The sequence below is a fragment of the Polyodon spathula genome, chromosome 16 (assembly GCF_017654505.1).
Source record: "Polyodon spathula isolate WHYD16114869_AA chromosome 16, ASM1765450v1, whole genome shotgun sequence".
NCBI lineage: Eukaryota > Metazoa > Chordata > Actinopteri > Acipenseriformes > Polyodontidae > Polyodon > Polyodon spathula.
Window position 1 is genome coordinate 5,881,727 of NC_054549.1, and position 16,751 is coordinate 5,898,477.

Consider the following 16,751-nt stretch of genomic DNA (forward strand, 5'->3'; position numbering starts at 1 on the left):
TGGTGCAGGGGGACGAGATAGTGTTTACACTGTGGTGTACCAGCTATACTCACAGATCAGATGCTTCTTAGAGCTCTGTTGAGGATACAGGGGTGCTTTTAAACTCATGAGTTTTACAAAAATCACCAGGATGTGAAGAGTGAAACTGAAACCAACATACAAAGTGGTTCTAAACAACAAGAAGAATCCATTAGTTAAGAGTACTATAATATTTAATAGCCATGCCAAGTTATTCTTTAAAGGTTCCATGACATCAGAGACCCTCCCTCACAAATAGACTCTCAGTAATGTATGGCTGTACAGAACAAACAACACATTTTTTTTTTTTACTTTGCTGTTATGAAACTATGAAGAGCTAGTTATACATTGCTTCATAAGGGTAAACCAATAATGGCAGGTTTTACAGATCTTCAGATAGCACTAAATGTGAACTGTCTGTTGTTACCTTGGGTAAGGTAGACCCAGATTAGTGCTAACCAGGTCAGTGAAACCCCAGCCATAAGAAACGCGTTTTGGATAATGTCTTATCGCATGTTGTGTTTGTCTACTTCATGGGATTGTAAAAGGGTTCTTTTTAAAACAAGATGTTTTCTTCTAAAATGCTTATTTAATAACATATACAAACTTGTAAATCAACAGATGATGCTGGTAAAAGAAAGAAGTCCAAAAAATCAAAGAACAAAACTCCAAAGAAACTGAGCCAGCTGGACCTGAAAGAGCTCACAGAAGGAGATGAAGATCTCGTGGAGGACCTGGAGTTTTCAGATGAGGATTAACAAGGCTTTACTTTACCAAGAAAAAAAAAAAAAAAAGAACTTTACACACCGTGTAAAAGCGGGTGCTAACTACATTCGTTATTTCTAGCTTTTTCAGACAAGAGCTGAAATTAACCAGCCTAACGTTGTAATGCATTTTGGTTGTCTTCAACGAAACGTGTGTAAACTATGGATTTATTCTTTTACTATCTTGCTCAAAAGACTTTTAGTTTTCATTTTAATTTCAATCTGTGAAGATTGTGTACTTCACAGAAGGGACTTGACTTTTCAACTGTAAAATGTACGGATATGAAACTGCAGTTTGCCTTAATAGTAGTGTATTTGTTTTCAACAGAAAGCGCTAAAATGTTCCAGCCAGCACAGCAGGTAATGCATGTCAATTCAGGAGTGGGGGATGTAATTCGCTTTTCCTGGAGGGAAAAGTAAATACAGATGCAGCAGCATTTTCTAAGGCCTAACTGCACTAAATGACACATTTTTATAATTGTGAGAATGTTTCTAATGAACCCAGAATAATCATGTGTTTTTTGGGGGGTTTTTTTGGTAGCTTTTATTTTAATTTTTATTCTTTCACTACATAGATCCCTATCAGGGCTGTCCTTGCCTCAGGACACTGGAAGAAGTGGGTCAAAATAGCTGTAGGCTTCCTTACAGCAATCATCTGCCAATGACAGCTTTGATCTGCAGCCAGCCGTAGAGCAGAGGTGGCAAAGGACCAAAGATGGTTCCATTTTTTTTTTTTTTTTTCCTTCCCCTCATTCCCTCCGGAGGGTAACTGTTTATTTAATAACGAAGGAGATTGACCCCTGCCGCACGCAGCTCTGCTAAAGAAACACACTGTGCTGCTTGGAAGTTTCATATCTCATCCCCTGAATGTTGATGCAGTGTTAGCAGTCTTGGGATACAGAAGGTCGGTGCTCTATAATGCGTTTACTGACCTTGAAGTAAGTAGTACCGTATGCATATGAAATTGCAGTAATATACTGTGCAGTGTTTAGGACCCACTGTAGCATGCAACCATATGTTTGTTTCATGCCGATGTCAAGTAACATTTATTTGAAAAAAGGCTGTGGAATCTTAAATAGGTTTCACATGCATATACTTAGTTAAACATGTTTCACATACTGCACTGTTAAATCTGACTCCTGTATAATACACTTAGTAATAATTTACTGTGCGTGTTGCTTAAGTTCACAGAACGGCTTTTGTAAGGAGTCAAAGGCTTTGTTTATTGAAGGGATTTATTTCACTGAAAGTGAATGACAAAGCGAAAACAGACCAAACAACTGGGTAAATTTACAGACCATTTCATTTCCACTGTTTTTTACACATTTAGGTCAAATTCAAAGATTTGCATAAAGAGCCTTGTGCCGTACATCTCCTGATTAGAGTGAAACAAACATTTTTTAAGGTTCATCTTTGGAATCCTCTTTAGGGAATGAATATTTACTGTATAGTGCCAACCTACAACACAAACAAAAAAAAAGTTAAATATATATTTTTTTGAGTTGCCATAAAGAGCGGCATTTGAGGTGGGATTTTATTACAATAGAAATTAGTACCGACCAAAGCTAGCAATTCATATTTTCTTAAACAAAAAAAAAATTAAAACGTGCAACTACACATAACAAAAAGTACCACTTTGTAACGTTTAGGATTTGTTCTGGACACTGCTGTACAAGAAGGCTATTTTGTTCATTTCCCCACAATAGTAAATGTGTCCAGGTAAAGATATCTATCTTTTATAATCTAGAAATCTTAAGTTGTCATCCATAGTATAGCTGTGTTGTATCAATGACCTCTGTGATGAGGCACTTTCTTCTTTCCTGTGTATAGGCAAGTAAAAAAGCCATGGTTGGTGACTATTGAGTCCGAGGGACACCTGCTGATTTGCTGATCAGTCTTTGAAGAATATTTGTACCTGCTAGCAGTCCCAGGTTACAGCATGGCACCTTATTTGCCCTGCATTGTCCAGAAACAAAAGTGTTCATATAGTCAGCAACAACCACGGAAGTCTGTACCACAATGGTGTAAACTTGGATCATGTCCTTCAATCTTTGGTATAGATCCTTGGAATGCATAGTTGCCAGTATGTTGCGAGTGAGTTCTTTTCCATTTCAGAGGGTTGTGTGTGGGCAAGGAGGGGGAAAAAAAAAAAATCTAATAAATCAAGGCTCTCTTTGTATGCTGAATATTCGGCACAAGTGCAGTTCCCGTCAGCAAAGTTATCCCTTTAGCTTCTGTCTGCCCGACAGAACAGTTTTGAGTTTTTTGGCAAGCTGTTGGAGAGCAGCTGTCTGCTCTCTCTCTCTGGAACGCACTTCCTGTCTGCTTGTTTTCCTCATTCCCATCCCCACTGAATTTTGGATTCTATACCTGTGCTGCTGCCTCAGGGAAAAAAAAAAAAAAAAGTCATGACGAAAGTCATTTTGAAAGGAATTCGGTCAAAACACAAACCTGATTTGATTTGTGTTTAATTTTTCCGAGTGCTGCTCTGCTGCTGTTGGCCGGAGTTTGAAAAGCCGTCTCTTGATTTAAGATGGTGGTTTTGTGGTGTCGCTGATTCCTGCCGAGGAAGAGTTTCCATTTTCCTGCTTTGGCGAGATGCGACTGGCTTGTAGGCTGCTGTAGGGAGAGGACACGCTACCCGTCGAGGAGGGTCTGTTCTCAGGGGGAGGCAGCTCCCGCTCTGGGGGGCGTAGAGCAGATGGTTGGAGTGGGAATGCCAAGGGAAAGCTAGTCATGTAGAGCACTCTGCCAATGCGCTTGGCGACCTGCGGAATACAGAAACAGCAGTGTGTGAGACACACAGATGAATTGGCTTTAGCATAGCTGTGTTGCAGACAGTCACTGTTCATAAGAAGTGGGTGTACAGAAAGTATTTAACAAAAAACGCACCCCTCCTGCAGTGGTAGGTTATTTACTCGTGCACCGGGCCATCAACTAGATATGAAGGCGTTTCTGTGGTAAGACAGTGACCCTGTAACCAGCTATACTGAATACTCACGCTGTCTTGGAGCAACACTACTTTATATTGTGCGCAGCAGCTGCAATCAACACAAAGAACATGCTGTACAATGGAAATGGTGTCTCCTGCATCCAGTCAGTAAAGAGAACAGCACGGTGCAGGCTAGCTCTAAAAGACTTGTATACAACATGTGCTTTGTAGTGCCAGTTCTTTCTAAAACCCTTCCCATGGCATGGCGGGGAAGGGAAGGGTAAATGTTGACTCTCAGTAGTGTGCCTGATACAGTGTGCCCTAGTGCAGGGAGTAGGCTACAGCGCAGAAACCAAATCCTCTCTCGCAGGAAGAGTCCGATGACTCTTTGGTGCCACTATGATGTGTACAAGAGATTAACAGCACCGTGTATGTTTCTCCACATTTTGAAAACACTACTCCACATGCAAAATGGATTTACAAATGTGCAGGACTGCCATACCACATGCATGTACAGCACTGCTTCAAAACAGCATTTTAGCTCTTTAGATAAGAAATTGTACGTTGTGTTTCCAAGTTAGACCCCCTCCACTATGGGACTTTTGCAATAAAACAAAGGCGATGTTAACAAGGTTCCATCTGATTGAGAGCCAAGGCAAAGTATTACTGTGTGAAACACAGAGATTTAACACTCTGAAGCCTTTCTAATAAGGATGGGTATTCTGCATTTCTGTTCTGAATCTTATAAGCCGATTCTACCCTGATTCCCCTTGGTAATAAAGAAAAGATGTTCAGGGTCATTTCATCTCCCTGGCGATTTCATTATGAAACTCATAATGCGGATGGGAAGAGTGCTGCTTTTTTATGTATGCATCCACGTGCTATGAGAGAATTTGTAAATCTCATTTAGTAAAATTACTGAAAGCGTGATGTGTTTTCTAAAATGCATACCTGCGACCTTATTTTTAGTACAGGTCCAAGTTTCAGCCCCATGTTATTCAGCAAGTGCTCTTCTGATAGGAGAGGCAACGTTTCTCCGTCGATAGCTTGTTCTCTGAACACCTGAAGAATAAAACGGAGGTTGCTCAGTCATTCGTTATATATATAGTTCATATTTAAATCACTCAGTTGGTCACACAAAAATGGTTTCCTACCAAATTAAAACAGCTAAATTGTGTCTAATACCAGCATCTGCAACAGTGTAACCACCCTGTATTTAACATGCTAGTCCTTGTCTGTTTACTACATAGTGTATGCTTATGTATTCTACTTTGAAGCAGGTTTAATGCAGTTTGTGTACAATCCCCTATAGTAGTATTGGCTGTGTAGACATATGGGCCTCCCTCCTATGGGCTTACCAAATCTCTCCCTAAATATTTTTCAAAACAGTATGGGGGCACTGCCATCCCTTTAATAGGAATAGCATGCCTGTGCTTCACTCACCTGAGTGTACTCCGCACAGCCAGACAAACCGCTCACAAAATTGCAGACGTCATCAACTGTCCATTTGCTGATGTCCTCCACAATGGAGCTCTCCTCTCCGTCTAAAAAGAGACCTCCCATGGCGCCTGAGCGAAGGGAGAGAGGAAGTGTAAATCATTAGGAGCCCGCATAGACACCAGGCTGAATGCTTTCTATCCAGCACACGGCCACGTTAATGACCCCCTCTATTAGAGGGTTCAGGAAGGGTCAGCTCCCGAGCCTCTTCCTGCGGGAGGTCTCGCTCTGGAAGAATCCTTGTAATGGATTTCATCTGGATAATGTTCCTCAGCTGCAGAGCAAGGGCTGTTCCGGCTCAAAGGCCAAGGAAAAGGCATGTGGGGCCAGGCTGCTTTTTCAAAATGTTTAGATTTTTTTTTTATTTTTATTATGCCGTTTGAAATTGGTTGGCGTTCTGTGAGCGCTCCTGTTTCTTAAAATCATGCCCCCTCATCACAGTGTGCACAAAATGACAAACTGCACTTGAAGACACTTGAATGTTAATGCAAACACGCTGAGGGGCAAACGGCAGGTAAATGAATAAAAAATGCACAGATGTTGTTTTGAGAGATTCAGTTCTTGGCTAAGGCCTGCCTTCCTCTCCTGTTTGAAGCTTCAAGCTTCACTGAAGGGTTAAATGGAGAGGGAGCGCTACGGCTCAGTGAGCGGAGGGAGTGGGATTAAACTCGGCTCCTGTGACTCCCAGCGGAGGCTGAAGTCAGTGTGTGTCTCCGAGGTGATCTGGCTGCAGCTTTCAAAATTAGTTACTTCCTTATTATAATGGGGTGCCAAATATTTTATTCTCTAAGAAGTGTGTCCAAAGACTTTTGAAGAGAGAGAGATTCAGTGTAGTATCTTTCTCAGTAATACACAGAGACTTTTTTTTTTCGTTCCTAACAAGACTGGGTTTGGGTTTCAGTTTCCCTTTCGTGCAAGTCTGACTTCTCGCATGAAAACTGAGTGGGTTTGTCAAAGCTGCAGCCAAGGGGGATTGCCAGGTCCTTTTTGTGGTTAACGAATTTGCAAGAGTTCCCCCTCCCTGATCCACCACCACCATCAAATACTTAGAAGCACAACAGCAGAATAATCTTTTTAAAAAGGCATGAAAAAGAAAAAACAGACCCACGGCCATATCCCCTCGCCAACCCGTTTTCTGAATGACTGACATGCAGACCGATGACCCAAATGATCGTTCGCTGATGTAATTAGCAGGGAGTTGAGTAATACAAGGAAAAGCTGGGAACGGCAGAGCCAATAGCCTTGAAACAGAAAAGCCCCTGTGATCAATCTTCCCTGACCAAGCAATTAATTTACATTACGGACGACTAGATCAATTTTCACATTTGCCAGTCGGCATCCAAAATGCAATTTTTTTAAATATATTGTTAAAGACTGCCCATCTGAACCCTAAAACACACTGTCTGTATGTTCAGTAATTGTAACCAGTTTTCTGTTTCCAGAAATAGTTTCCATTAAGATATGTGTTTTCTAGTCCTGCATCACCGTTCTGGTTTAAAGGAGAGATGTGTATCTTTTGGTTCATACCCAAGATAACAAAATCACAAGCAATTTTCTCTCAGGTTGGTATTAGGACTGTAAAGTTGCCTTACCAGTGTGGAAATACGGGCTGGCAGCATATGGAAACCCAAACGGCAGAGGCAGTGGCGGGGGTGCTGCTCCAGGTGGCAGGTATTTAACTTCGTTTTTGTTGATTCCTGGACCAAAGGGGTGGCTTGGTGACTCTGCCCCCGTGGAACCACAGGGCGCGTTCTGACCAACAGACGTCTCCTTTAACTCTTTCATGCCCTCGCAGGGCTTCACTGTCTCTTTGCCCTCCTTGTGTTCAGAGGCACCACTGTCGGACTTTAGCAAGCCCTCCGTCTTATCGTCGCCGACTTCAGCGTCGCTTTCCGAGTCCTTCATTTCCTCGTCGTTGCAGTCCGTGACGCTGTCTCGAGCCCGGGTGTCCCCCAGCTGGTCCTTGGCCTCGGGGGGGCTCTGCAGTTCGTTCCGGTAGTTCCCCCCCTTTCGGGAGCCCTTTCGAGAGCTGGGCTCCTTGGGCTGGGTGCTCCCCGCCACCCCTTGGTGATTGAGGGAGAGCAGCGGCGTGTTGTTGTGGCGCAGCACGAGCATGGCATTGCGGCGGGAGATTTCCTCGCGCAGCGGGTGTCCCTCGGGGATGTCGTGAAGGTTGCGCAGGGCCGGGTGGTCCGGGGGTATGCCAGGGTGCAGCGACAGGGGGTCCGCCATCAGACGTTGCCGGTGTAAGTTCTCCAGCTCCTTCTGCCGCAGTAGCTCAGCTGACATCTCCAACCTTGGGGGGGAAAGGCAGACAAGCCAGTCTCAGTCAAAATGAAATACTTTACTTCAAACCACAGTATTGGCAGGGGCTTCTGTTGTTGATTAATTAACCATAGCAGACGACTAATACCTGCACAAAAAAACCCAGCACACTGTTCTATAATAAAATTGCCCTCATAAGTAGTTTTTTTTTTGTTTTTTTAAACTATATGTTTATATAGGACAGTTAAGCTGTTTTGCCAACTGAAAAACTAATAAGAGGCAGCACTGACCAGGTATCAACCTCTCTGTTCTGCAATCTACAGTTCCATCATCTAAGACATGTATTACAACTGAAATATACCAAACTGATATTACAAGAGTTTAGACTGCTTGTGTTATAAATGGTACCTAATATTCTACCTGTGTAAAATATCAAGGGCTACTACAGTAGGTTTGGACTCTCTGAAGCAGAAATGTGCAAAGCAGGATCAGGTGGTGCTGCTAGATAAGGCAAGCAAAGCTCGGCTGCAATTTCCAAACTGCGCTGTGATATGCCAGAACATATAAAACCATCCGATGTCTGCCGCTAGATTAGGCAGGAAATCACGCGTTGATAAAATGTTAACGTTTTAATTGCGTTGCTGGAGCACAGACTTCTGAATTCAAATCTTTCAGACTCTTTGACAAGGGAATCTCGTTTCTCATCCTGGCTTTAATGAGAAACCCGCGCTGGCAACGAATGTGCGATGGGGTCTGAGGTTGTGAAGCGCAGGACCTCGCAGAAGGAGACTGGCAGGAGGTGAAGCTGCAGCACGTTTCATGTTGTGTTTTCACCTAAGTGGAAGAAATGGCACTGTGTTTCTTTAAGCCCCTCCCGTCTCTGTGATGCACCCTACCTTGCCAGGTTCTGTTTCCGCAGCATCTCCTGTTGCCGTGCAAACATCTCCGCCTGTGCAGGCTGCAGAAACCCATAACCTGTGCATGGGGGACAGGATTGTGACGCACTTTATCATACAGGCATTGCTTTCATTTCACTGTCAGTGGGTGTAGGGCCACCAAAGCCAATCAGGACAGCACTGATTGGTTTATAATGACAAGCCTGCGTACCGTCTAAACTGTTCTATACGGACTTGCTGTTATTTCTCAGTGATTGCTGCTTCCAGTTCCTACTGGGAAGCTGAGGCTGTAAACATGCAGCAAATTCTGTTCTCTATAATGGGCTTTACTTGTTATCACTATTAGGCTGTTTCTTGTAAAACTTCAGTAACTCACACAACCTTGCATCCACAAGCACCTGCTAACTGAGTCTATCAGAGTTTCAGATATCTGCTCTGTTGCATTCTGTGACTACAGGGAGTTGAAGATTCGTACGTAACCGCAAAATCGCTGGGGTTAGAGCTGCGTAAAAAATTCATCAGGGCTGTGTGTGCACGTATGTGGCAAATGCTTCTAATTTTCCTCCCCAGTACAACTCCCATTTGGCTGCCCCTGGCCATGAAAGGAATCGTTGAGCTATAAACGGTTTCTCGAGTGCTGGTTGAAAGTCAGCCCTTACTAACCTGGTGCCTGGCACAGAGCGGAAGGCATTCCCAGAAACGGAGGCCTCAGATGAGGGCCCAGCGCAATGTGTGGAGCGTTCTGTGGTGAGAGCAAAGGAGGCGGATGTGACATCTCTCTGCGAGGGTTAAAAGAAAAAAAAAAAAAAGGAAAGCGTTAATTCCAGAACAGTGTGAGTTTGGGAGACCACTCTGATTGGTTAGGGTTTGAATAGAAGCAGATAATGCATTACTCCAGAACATGACTTGACACTTGTCCTGGTTTTTGTTAATCAGGATGGCAGAACAGGTTTTGATTTCAGCAGCTTGACGGTGGTTCATTTCTAAAAGGTGCCAGTTACAGCCACATTGTCCCTTGTTAGTAAACATAGTGGAATATCAGTTTGATGCCACCATGGGGAATTGTTCCCGGTACCACAGCTTTTCGTTATTTCAATATGAGAAAAACTGGCTTGTTTACCAAGTATACTTTTTCCCAGTGGAAGGGTTTCAGTGTAAAATAGGAACATGCTGAAAGCAGGGAGTTACAGTACTGCTTTGCGGAGGTGACCATCCAAAAGACATACACATCTGGGTTGAGTTTAGAGAAAATCCTAATAAAAAATGAAATACAATGAATGGAACTGTAATCGTACTGCTGCGGTTAAGTGTGCTGTCTTTCGTAGATCACACTGAGTCAACACTGATCCGACTGCTAGTCTTCTTCCCTCTTATTATCTACTGCTCATTCCAGTAAACGCTAGCCTCAGTCTTCCTGGTCTCAAGGAAACTGGAACCTACAAGCAGTTATCTGGGTGCGTGGTTTACAATTCAAGTGCTGCTTTTGGACAGGTCCTGATTTCAAAAACTGCTAAATACTGTGAAAAGCAAACACAATATAGGCGATCCTCCAGTGTTGATTCAGACTTTCTGTGCTTTCTCAGACTCCGCTTCCATCTCACTGCACTGGAGATTGGTTTTGTCATGTCTTGGCTACGGGTTGTTCATGCACAAAGTTTTCAAACCTATCCAGAAATTAAAAAAAGGAAACCTCTATAAGCCCCCCCCCTTCCCCACCACCACCACCACCACCACCTGTAATGAGCTCTGAATACACAATTAGAGCCTGTCATACTCTGGCAGCAGGAAGAATGCTGCTGCCTTTACCCAAGCTGCAAGCTTAAGGGTTTCTTAATTAACACAACTCTTTCCACCCCCCTGAGTTAAGCCTATAAAAAGGTGGTATCTTGCAGTCCCTTACAGACCAGTAATTACAATCATTTTCCCCAAGACTGGCTCCTCTACTCTTCCACAGCTGCCTCTCTCATGAGAGACCGGGGGCTTGCAGAGGGGGGAGGGGGGGGGGGGGGGGGGGGGGGGGGGGGGGAGTGAAAGAAAGATCAGTTTCTTACAGCTGAAATGGCATATTTAACCCTCTAGGGCCAGTTTATAATTGCGCACCCCAAAGCAACATCCAGTGGATGACGAGTTGCCTGGAACAGCTGTGCGTGTCTCTGAAATCCCATTACCAGCCCTGTTTAAATCCCTTTTTTTTCCCTAAACAAATCAAAAAAACTCATCTTAACACATTAGCACCTTTTAAAAAGTATTTCTCATATCGCTTAAGTGCTTCGCTATTTATTTCTGTTTCAGGAGTCTGGCCACTAGGTTGGGTTAAAAAAATTTAAAATTAAAGAGCGTGAAAAAAATAAATAAGTAAAAAATAAAAATCAGCAGAATCCAAATCGTACCCTAATAATAAATGTTCCTCCTTGCTCACTTCTAAACTGATTGTTGTCTGGGAAAGGGAGGGAGAGAAAATCATCGATCCACTGCTGCTGAAATGTTAATGCTAATCGTATAACCGCTCCGCCAGTGGCTGCACTTCAGTGGCAGCTCCAATTAATCTCGGGGAACGCAGCCCGTGACCTTCGGCTCCGAGCCGGGGCAGCAGCCAAGCGATGCTTATGTAATTACACTGTGAAGTGTGTAATCACCTGGCCTAATCCCTGAGGCCTCACAATTAGCCAAGGCCACGGTCGCCAGGGCTGCCAAGCACTCTGCCGCCCCGGACAGCCTGTAGATGAATAACGGTCAATTAAAGCTGCAGGACGGAGGCGAGGAGGCGTCCGTTCGATCGTAATTAGCTGTAATCATGGGGAGACGTCCCCGCCAGACGTGCTGTTAGTTTTATAGGAAGCATTTTAGGAATCAGGTAGCATTTAACTGTTTCACCGCAGTGACTGTGTTGCTGGTGCACATCTTTTCTTTACTGCTAGTGTTTTAAGAAAGCGTTTTACACAAAAGCACACAAATGCACACATAAAATAGGGGTAGGAAAATAGAAAATTATTTTAATATATATATATATATATATATATATATATATATATATATATATATATATATATTACAACAGAACAGCTCTGTCAAGCCAAGTCTTAAATGGCATTATAGTGATAAGCTTACAGTCCTCAACCAGAAAATCTCCAAGTATAAAGAAATATTTCTGCACAAACACATTTAAAAACATGTCTTCAACAAGAAATCCGACTTGTAAAAATGTCTGAGGTTTTTTTGTTTTGTTTTGGTGGACCAGTATCTGTTTAAACTGCTAGCTCACAGGCTGAATGCATTAGGATTTGCCCGCAGGTTGTTAAATGTGATATGCCATTTAATCCGAGACAAATGGTTTGCATGGCTTTAAAAAGTATTGACTCCTGTAATGATTTGTTTTTAACAATAAGTGCTAATGGCCTTCAGATAATCAATTACGAAAAATCAATGCCAGGTTAGGGCCTGGTGAAGGATAGGAAGAGAGCTTCTTTCTTTAACCATCTAAATACCTTCCACTTCCTTTCAAACACACGTTTCACTGTAAAGCTGCTCAGCTCGGACTCAACACTAACTAGATCTTTACTACCTCATGCAGATGAGTGGCAATATGGTCCACTATAAATGTATCCAATGTAACCACAGTTGAACAAGGTACAACTCATTCTAAAGAGAGAGCATGGCTAGTGTTTTTTATTTAAATTCTGCAGTCCTTATATTTCTAAGAGACTGAAATGTGAATTTTGTTGTCTGCGGAACTGAAAAAAAAACGATTTGCCAACCCCAACGGGTAAACAAAATGTGTACCGAACATATTTCTAAAATCATTTGTAACTTGGAAACTAGGTTCTCTTCACGCTGTTCAACAACAACAACAAAAAAAACAATAAAACAAGCTTTTGGTTTATATAATAAAAAGGTAGACAACGGTTCATTTTTCAAACCCATTTGGACAAAGAGTTCACAAAAGCCAGGCGCTGAAAGGGTAAAAGAAAAAAAAAAAAAAAACGCTCTCACTCCCACCTCCAGTTTTCTAGCACTAGCTAATACAGCAAAGTCCTATGTGGCTAATTATTCTATTCAGCAAACCCGCAGCGGTTCACAGCCCAACCTGATCCCCGCAGAGCTGCCGACAGGAAGCACAAATGGAAATTTAACACCACCACACTGGGCGGCTCACAGCCCCTTGCTTATCCCATTATTGATACTTTCGTTCCCTACACTACATAAATAATCGACGGACAATTACCCAGCCTCTCCCGCTGCATTTACTCTGTTCAGGAGGTGTACAGGAGAGGCAGAGAGAATTCTGAGTGCCTGACACACACTTAATACAGGGGGCTTGTTGTCAGCATATTGCCCCAAGCACTGGTGTGTTAAGAGTCTTATAAATACAGCTGGACAAGATGAAACTGAACAGGAATGCAGAGTGGACAGGCCAACTGGCACATCCTATTAACTAGAGTTTTTTTTTTTATTGTTGTTTGTTTCAGCCATTTATATGTATATAATAATACATTATATTTAACTTCCAGTATGTAACATTGATCATAGGTACAGATTATATGTATAGAATTCCACTTGCACAAGAATACAAATTAAGGATCGCTGCATTGTTTTTTTTGCACAAACATGCTGAAATCAAAACTTTTAAAAGAGCTTTAACGTCTCTCTTTAATTTTTAGTAGATGGTTTATGTCAGGGATGCATTTGGCAGTACTGTGTTAAACAGTCATATTATACAACATGGCATAAGATAAATAAGATATACTGTATATAGAATGCACATCTGAAATGCAAAAGCCAGCTATATTACAGGCTCTCACAATACTGAAGACTGCATCCCAGAATACAAGTCCTAATACATGTAGATGGCGTTAGATCTTAAATGCAATCTGACAAACCTCACACAGAGATCTGGAAAGCTTCGGTCGGGACATGTGGATGACAAATAAGGCAACACCTGGTAAAATAAAAAGTGTGAAGCTCTACCGTTCTGAGAAGTGTGCATCGCGGTGCTGGGGCAGACCCTGCTTTCTCCTCTGGCTGGATGAGTTGGTGCCTGAAGGGAGATGAGCTTCCATGGCATTGGAGTTCCTTACCGCTGCTTCCTGACGGGCCCGCAAGATGTCTAGAAGAGAGAGAAGTGGAATTTCAATTCAGTACTGCCTTGTATGTCAACCACATTACAACTGCACTCAGAACGCATGGATATACCATCAAGGGCAATTTTCATAGCTACCTCCCAAACCACAACCTCACCAAGCTTTTCATTTATATAAGATTCCCAGCCTTCACTCCATGCCAAGCTTGCCCTAAACCCAAATGACATGAACAGTTCTGGTCGCGAACGTATTTACTGTGCAGTCTGGAGCTGTAAACCCAGATTTCACACCTCTGTGTTGATATTATTGGAAGTACTGTGCGTATAACCCACTTCCCCACCTTCATGCAGGGTTGAACAGAACATTTGAGCCTGCATTAAATGTCAATTCTGTTTAATCGAGTCATTTTTGTAAATCAACATTGATTTTTCAAAAGAAGATTACAGGGGTTTTCCACACCTACTGCTTAATGCAGAGGTGCACACTAAGAACACACTGAATGCGTGAAACCCACTTCTTGTTAATTGAAGCATTAAACAGTTGCACGTCAGGCAGGCAACAATCAAACTGCTTTTCCAGAGTATTCTAAATTACTAGTTCTTAGTACTATGAATTCATTTTAATGTGTTATTACAACCTATGGACATTCAGAGCACTGCAAGGACAGCAGAATAATAAAAGCTGTATTTAAATAATATAATAGTAATCCTATCCAAAGCACCACAATAAAGGGCTTAGATTTTCTATCTCTGCAAATTCCCTCTGTGTCGGGTATTATTGTAAATCCCTGCATCAGGGAGCGCAAATGAAAAAAAGATTTCAGAAAATAAAAAGCCAGAGAGGTTAAAAAGAGGAGTTTTAGAAGACGTGCTCTTACGTTTCAATTAAGTTTACAAGCCGAAAAGTCATTTTCCATTTTTTAAGATCTATAAATGGACTTGCTTGTCTACTGGTGAAGAGAAGCCCAGTTATGAAGCACTGTTAGATAATTACCCATTTAGCCTTGCAAAGAAAATAAATTGTGCAGCTAATAAAAAGGGTGTTAAATGGAAAATCCTCCCTGTTCTGTATTATATTTTTTAATTTGGGAAATCTCACAGGCACTCCAGAGTCTCCGCACCATGCATATAAAAACACAAGCGAATTGGCTCCAGCAGCAAACAAATATTAAAAGTACAGAACCCCAGATATTGATCTGTTTATTTCACTAATGGCAGAGGTTGGCTAGTGCACCAATAACCTCTCCAGCACCTTGCACAGCACACACAATCCGCAATATAGAAAATCGAGGAAGAAAAATCAGCCTTATATATTGGATGTCTATATATTATCACTACCCTGCTGATAGATGTATTCTATATCCTACAGAATATACAATGTGTACCCTGTTCACTAATGATGGGAATTGCTATTTTAAAAAGGTGCTCGCTAGCTTCAAAATAAAATTCAATTAAAAAGCCTTGCTCGCCTTGGTTCGTGCCTTGCTGGTGGCAGCTTCAGCGATTTCTATTATTCTCTTTAATCTGTAGCAGTGACTCATTTGCACTACTCAGAGCTATGCCTTGGTCTTAGCCTTGAGCTGCGAAAGCAAAAAGGGCAACCTTAAAAAAGCTGCTCCACCTCCACAGTGAGCAGACTGTACAGTCAGCGCTCCTCTCCAGCTTACTCTCGCATTAACCTGTGCTGTACAGCTTCAGAGTCCAAAAAGCAACACACATCTATAAAGAAATTCCATGGCATAACTATGAAGTTTGTTTCCTGAGTCTGGGTCTTTAAAAATCCAGAAATGAAAACCAAGGTAGAAAATGATATAAACAGTGTGCTGTTTTTGTATCTATGCACAGCAAATATCTGTTGATGGTTCTTGCCTGCAAGAAAGGTAAAACGCAGCGACTTGAAAGAGCCCTCCTTTCCCTTTCTGCATTTCTTTTGACAACTTGAGCTCTTTCTTGCTGCCGTTCCTGCATATGAAAAGCCACGGGACTTACAGCTTCCATTTCTTCACAGCATTGTCCAGGGTTATTGGATTTGGCTCGTGCATTCCAATACCCTCTGCTCATCCTCTTTCTCGTGTCTTTTTCTTCATCCGTTTTAACCAGCATTACTGAGGAATTTATCCCATAATCTCTGGTTTCCCTGAACACGAAAACATACATCTGCATAGCGTTTTCAGCAAGGAAAGTGAACTGTGTGTGCAGCACTGTCGTCACTCGTTCCAGCTACACATGCCAACTTTTATAATACATGAAAATCTGAATAAAATATTTTATATATATATATACACACACCATTATAGAGTAATACCCTCAATAGTGACAACACTAAACTTATTGTTAAGTCCTTAAAAGGACCTGTGATTAGTATACTGTCTTTATTTCTGTATCTTTTAAACAATGGAATAGTTCATAGACTAACCAATGGTAATGTATGTGTTACAGGTGCCCACTTGTTCATGGTAATTTCCAACTTGAATATTGCTTTTGTTGGCTTTAACTTAAGGGAAAGCGCCTTGGTAAGTAACCGACTTACTGGTTTCCCCCTGCCCTCTCTCCCTCCTCTGAGGAAGAGACCCACAAGGCCTGTGCTGCAGGTGCTCTCCTCATTGTAACCACAGAGAGAGATTCCCTCCCCCACTGCGTGCCGCTATTCCTGTAAGCCACAGGTTTTACTTTCTGCCTCGGCGTCTCGCCGGCAGAATCAAGCGCTGGGCTCGTTCTCCCAGGGGATTCAGCTACACTGAACCTGTGGGACCTCCCTGCTTTCACACAAGACTGTTTTTCCCTTTCAACCTGCATCCAGGGGCCCTCAGTACTGGCACCACAGTGGAGCGTACTGCACACTGCAGATCACTATCCATCGCAAGCTTTTCAACTCTGTCTGAGCTTCAAAAGCATGAAAGGATGCTCTGTGGGGATCTGCAATGGAAAACTTGTGCTGCAGAGCCTGCTGTTCTCTGGGAGGCTGGGGTACTGTGGTCAGCCCTTGTAGTCATTCATTATGTCTTGTGCTGCGAGGAATCCTTTAGAATCAGATCCTGTATTTGAGCCATTAATTACATGTATTTTCAGCTACCAACTGCCTGCTTTTCTCAACTCCTGTCCCTTGTCTTTACGTACATGTATGTTTATTCATTCATGACAACTTTAAATAACCCAATCATGCTCTAAACTCACACTATATGTCACTCACTTTTGTACACACTCAAAAGGTATTTTTATGCACAGAATTACAAGGTTATGAGAATGTGCATTTGAACCTGCAACTAGAAGTTAATTTAAAAAATATTTAAAAAAAAAAAAAG

The 16,751-nt window shown here is 42.3% G+C and overlaps 2 protein-coding genes across 11 annotated transcripts in view; one reads left to right on the forward strand and one right to left on the reverse strand.

The window, feature by feature from the left end:
- LOC121329038 (nucleolar complex protein 2 homolog) overlaps positions 1-3,168 on the forward strand; it is a 28,185-nt gene extending 25,017 nt beyond the window's left edge. Inside the window, exon 19 of the mRNA XM_041274294.1 lies at positions 640-3,168. Coding sequence (XP_041130228.1) covers positions 640-776 — 137 coding nt within the window. The 3' untranslated portion in view covers positions 777-3,168. The remainder of the gene's footprint in view (positions 1-639) is intronic.
- The window catches only part of LOC121329037 (sterile alpha motif domain-containing protein 11-like), a 58,619-nt gene continuing 45,005 nt past the window's right edge, over positions 3,138-16,751 (reverse strand). For all 10 annotated transcript variants that reach the window (XM_041274288.1, XM_041274293.1, XM_041274284.1 and 7 more), the window contains exons 7-13: positions 13,338-13,476; positions 9,036-9,151; positions 8,373-8,451; positions 6,804-7,507; positions 5,158-5,282; positions 4,666-4,776; positions 3,138-3,550 (exon numbers count right to left, since the gene is read on the reverse strand). In XM_041274288.1, the coding sequence (XP_041130222.1) occupies positions 3,311-3,550; positions 4,666-4,776; positions 5,158-5,282; positions 6,804-7,507; positions 8,373-8,451; positions 9,036-9,151; positions 13,338-13,476 (1,514 nt within the window). In that variant the 3' untranslated portion in view covers positions 3,138-3,310. The remainder of the gene's footprint in view (positions 3,551-4,665; positions 4,777-5,157; positions 5,283-6,803; positions 7,508-8,372; positions 8,452-9,035; positions 9,152-13,337; positions 13,477-16,751) is intronic.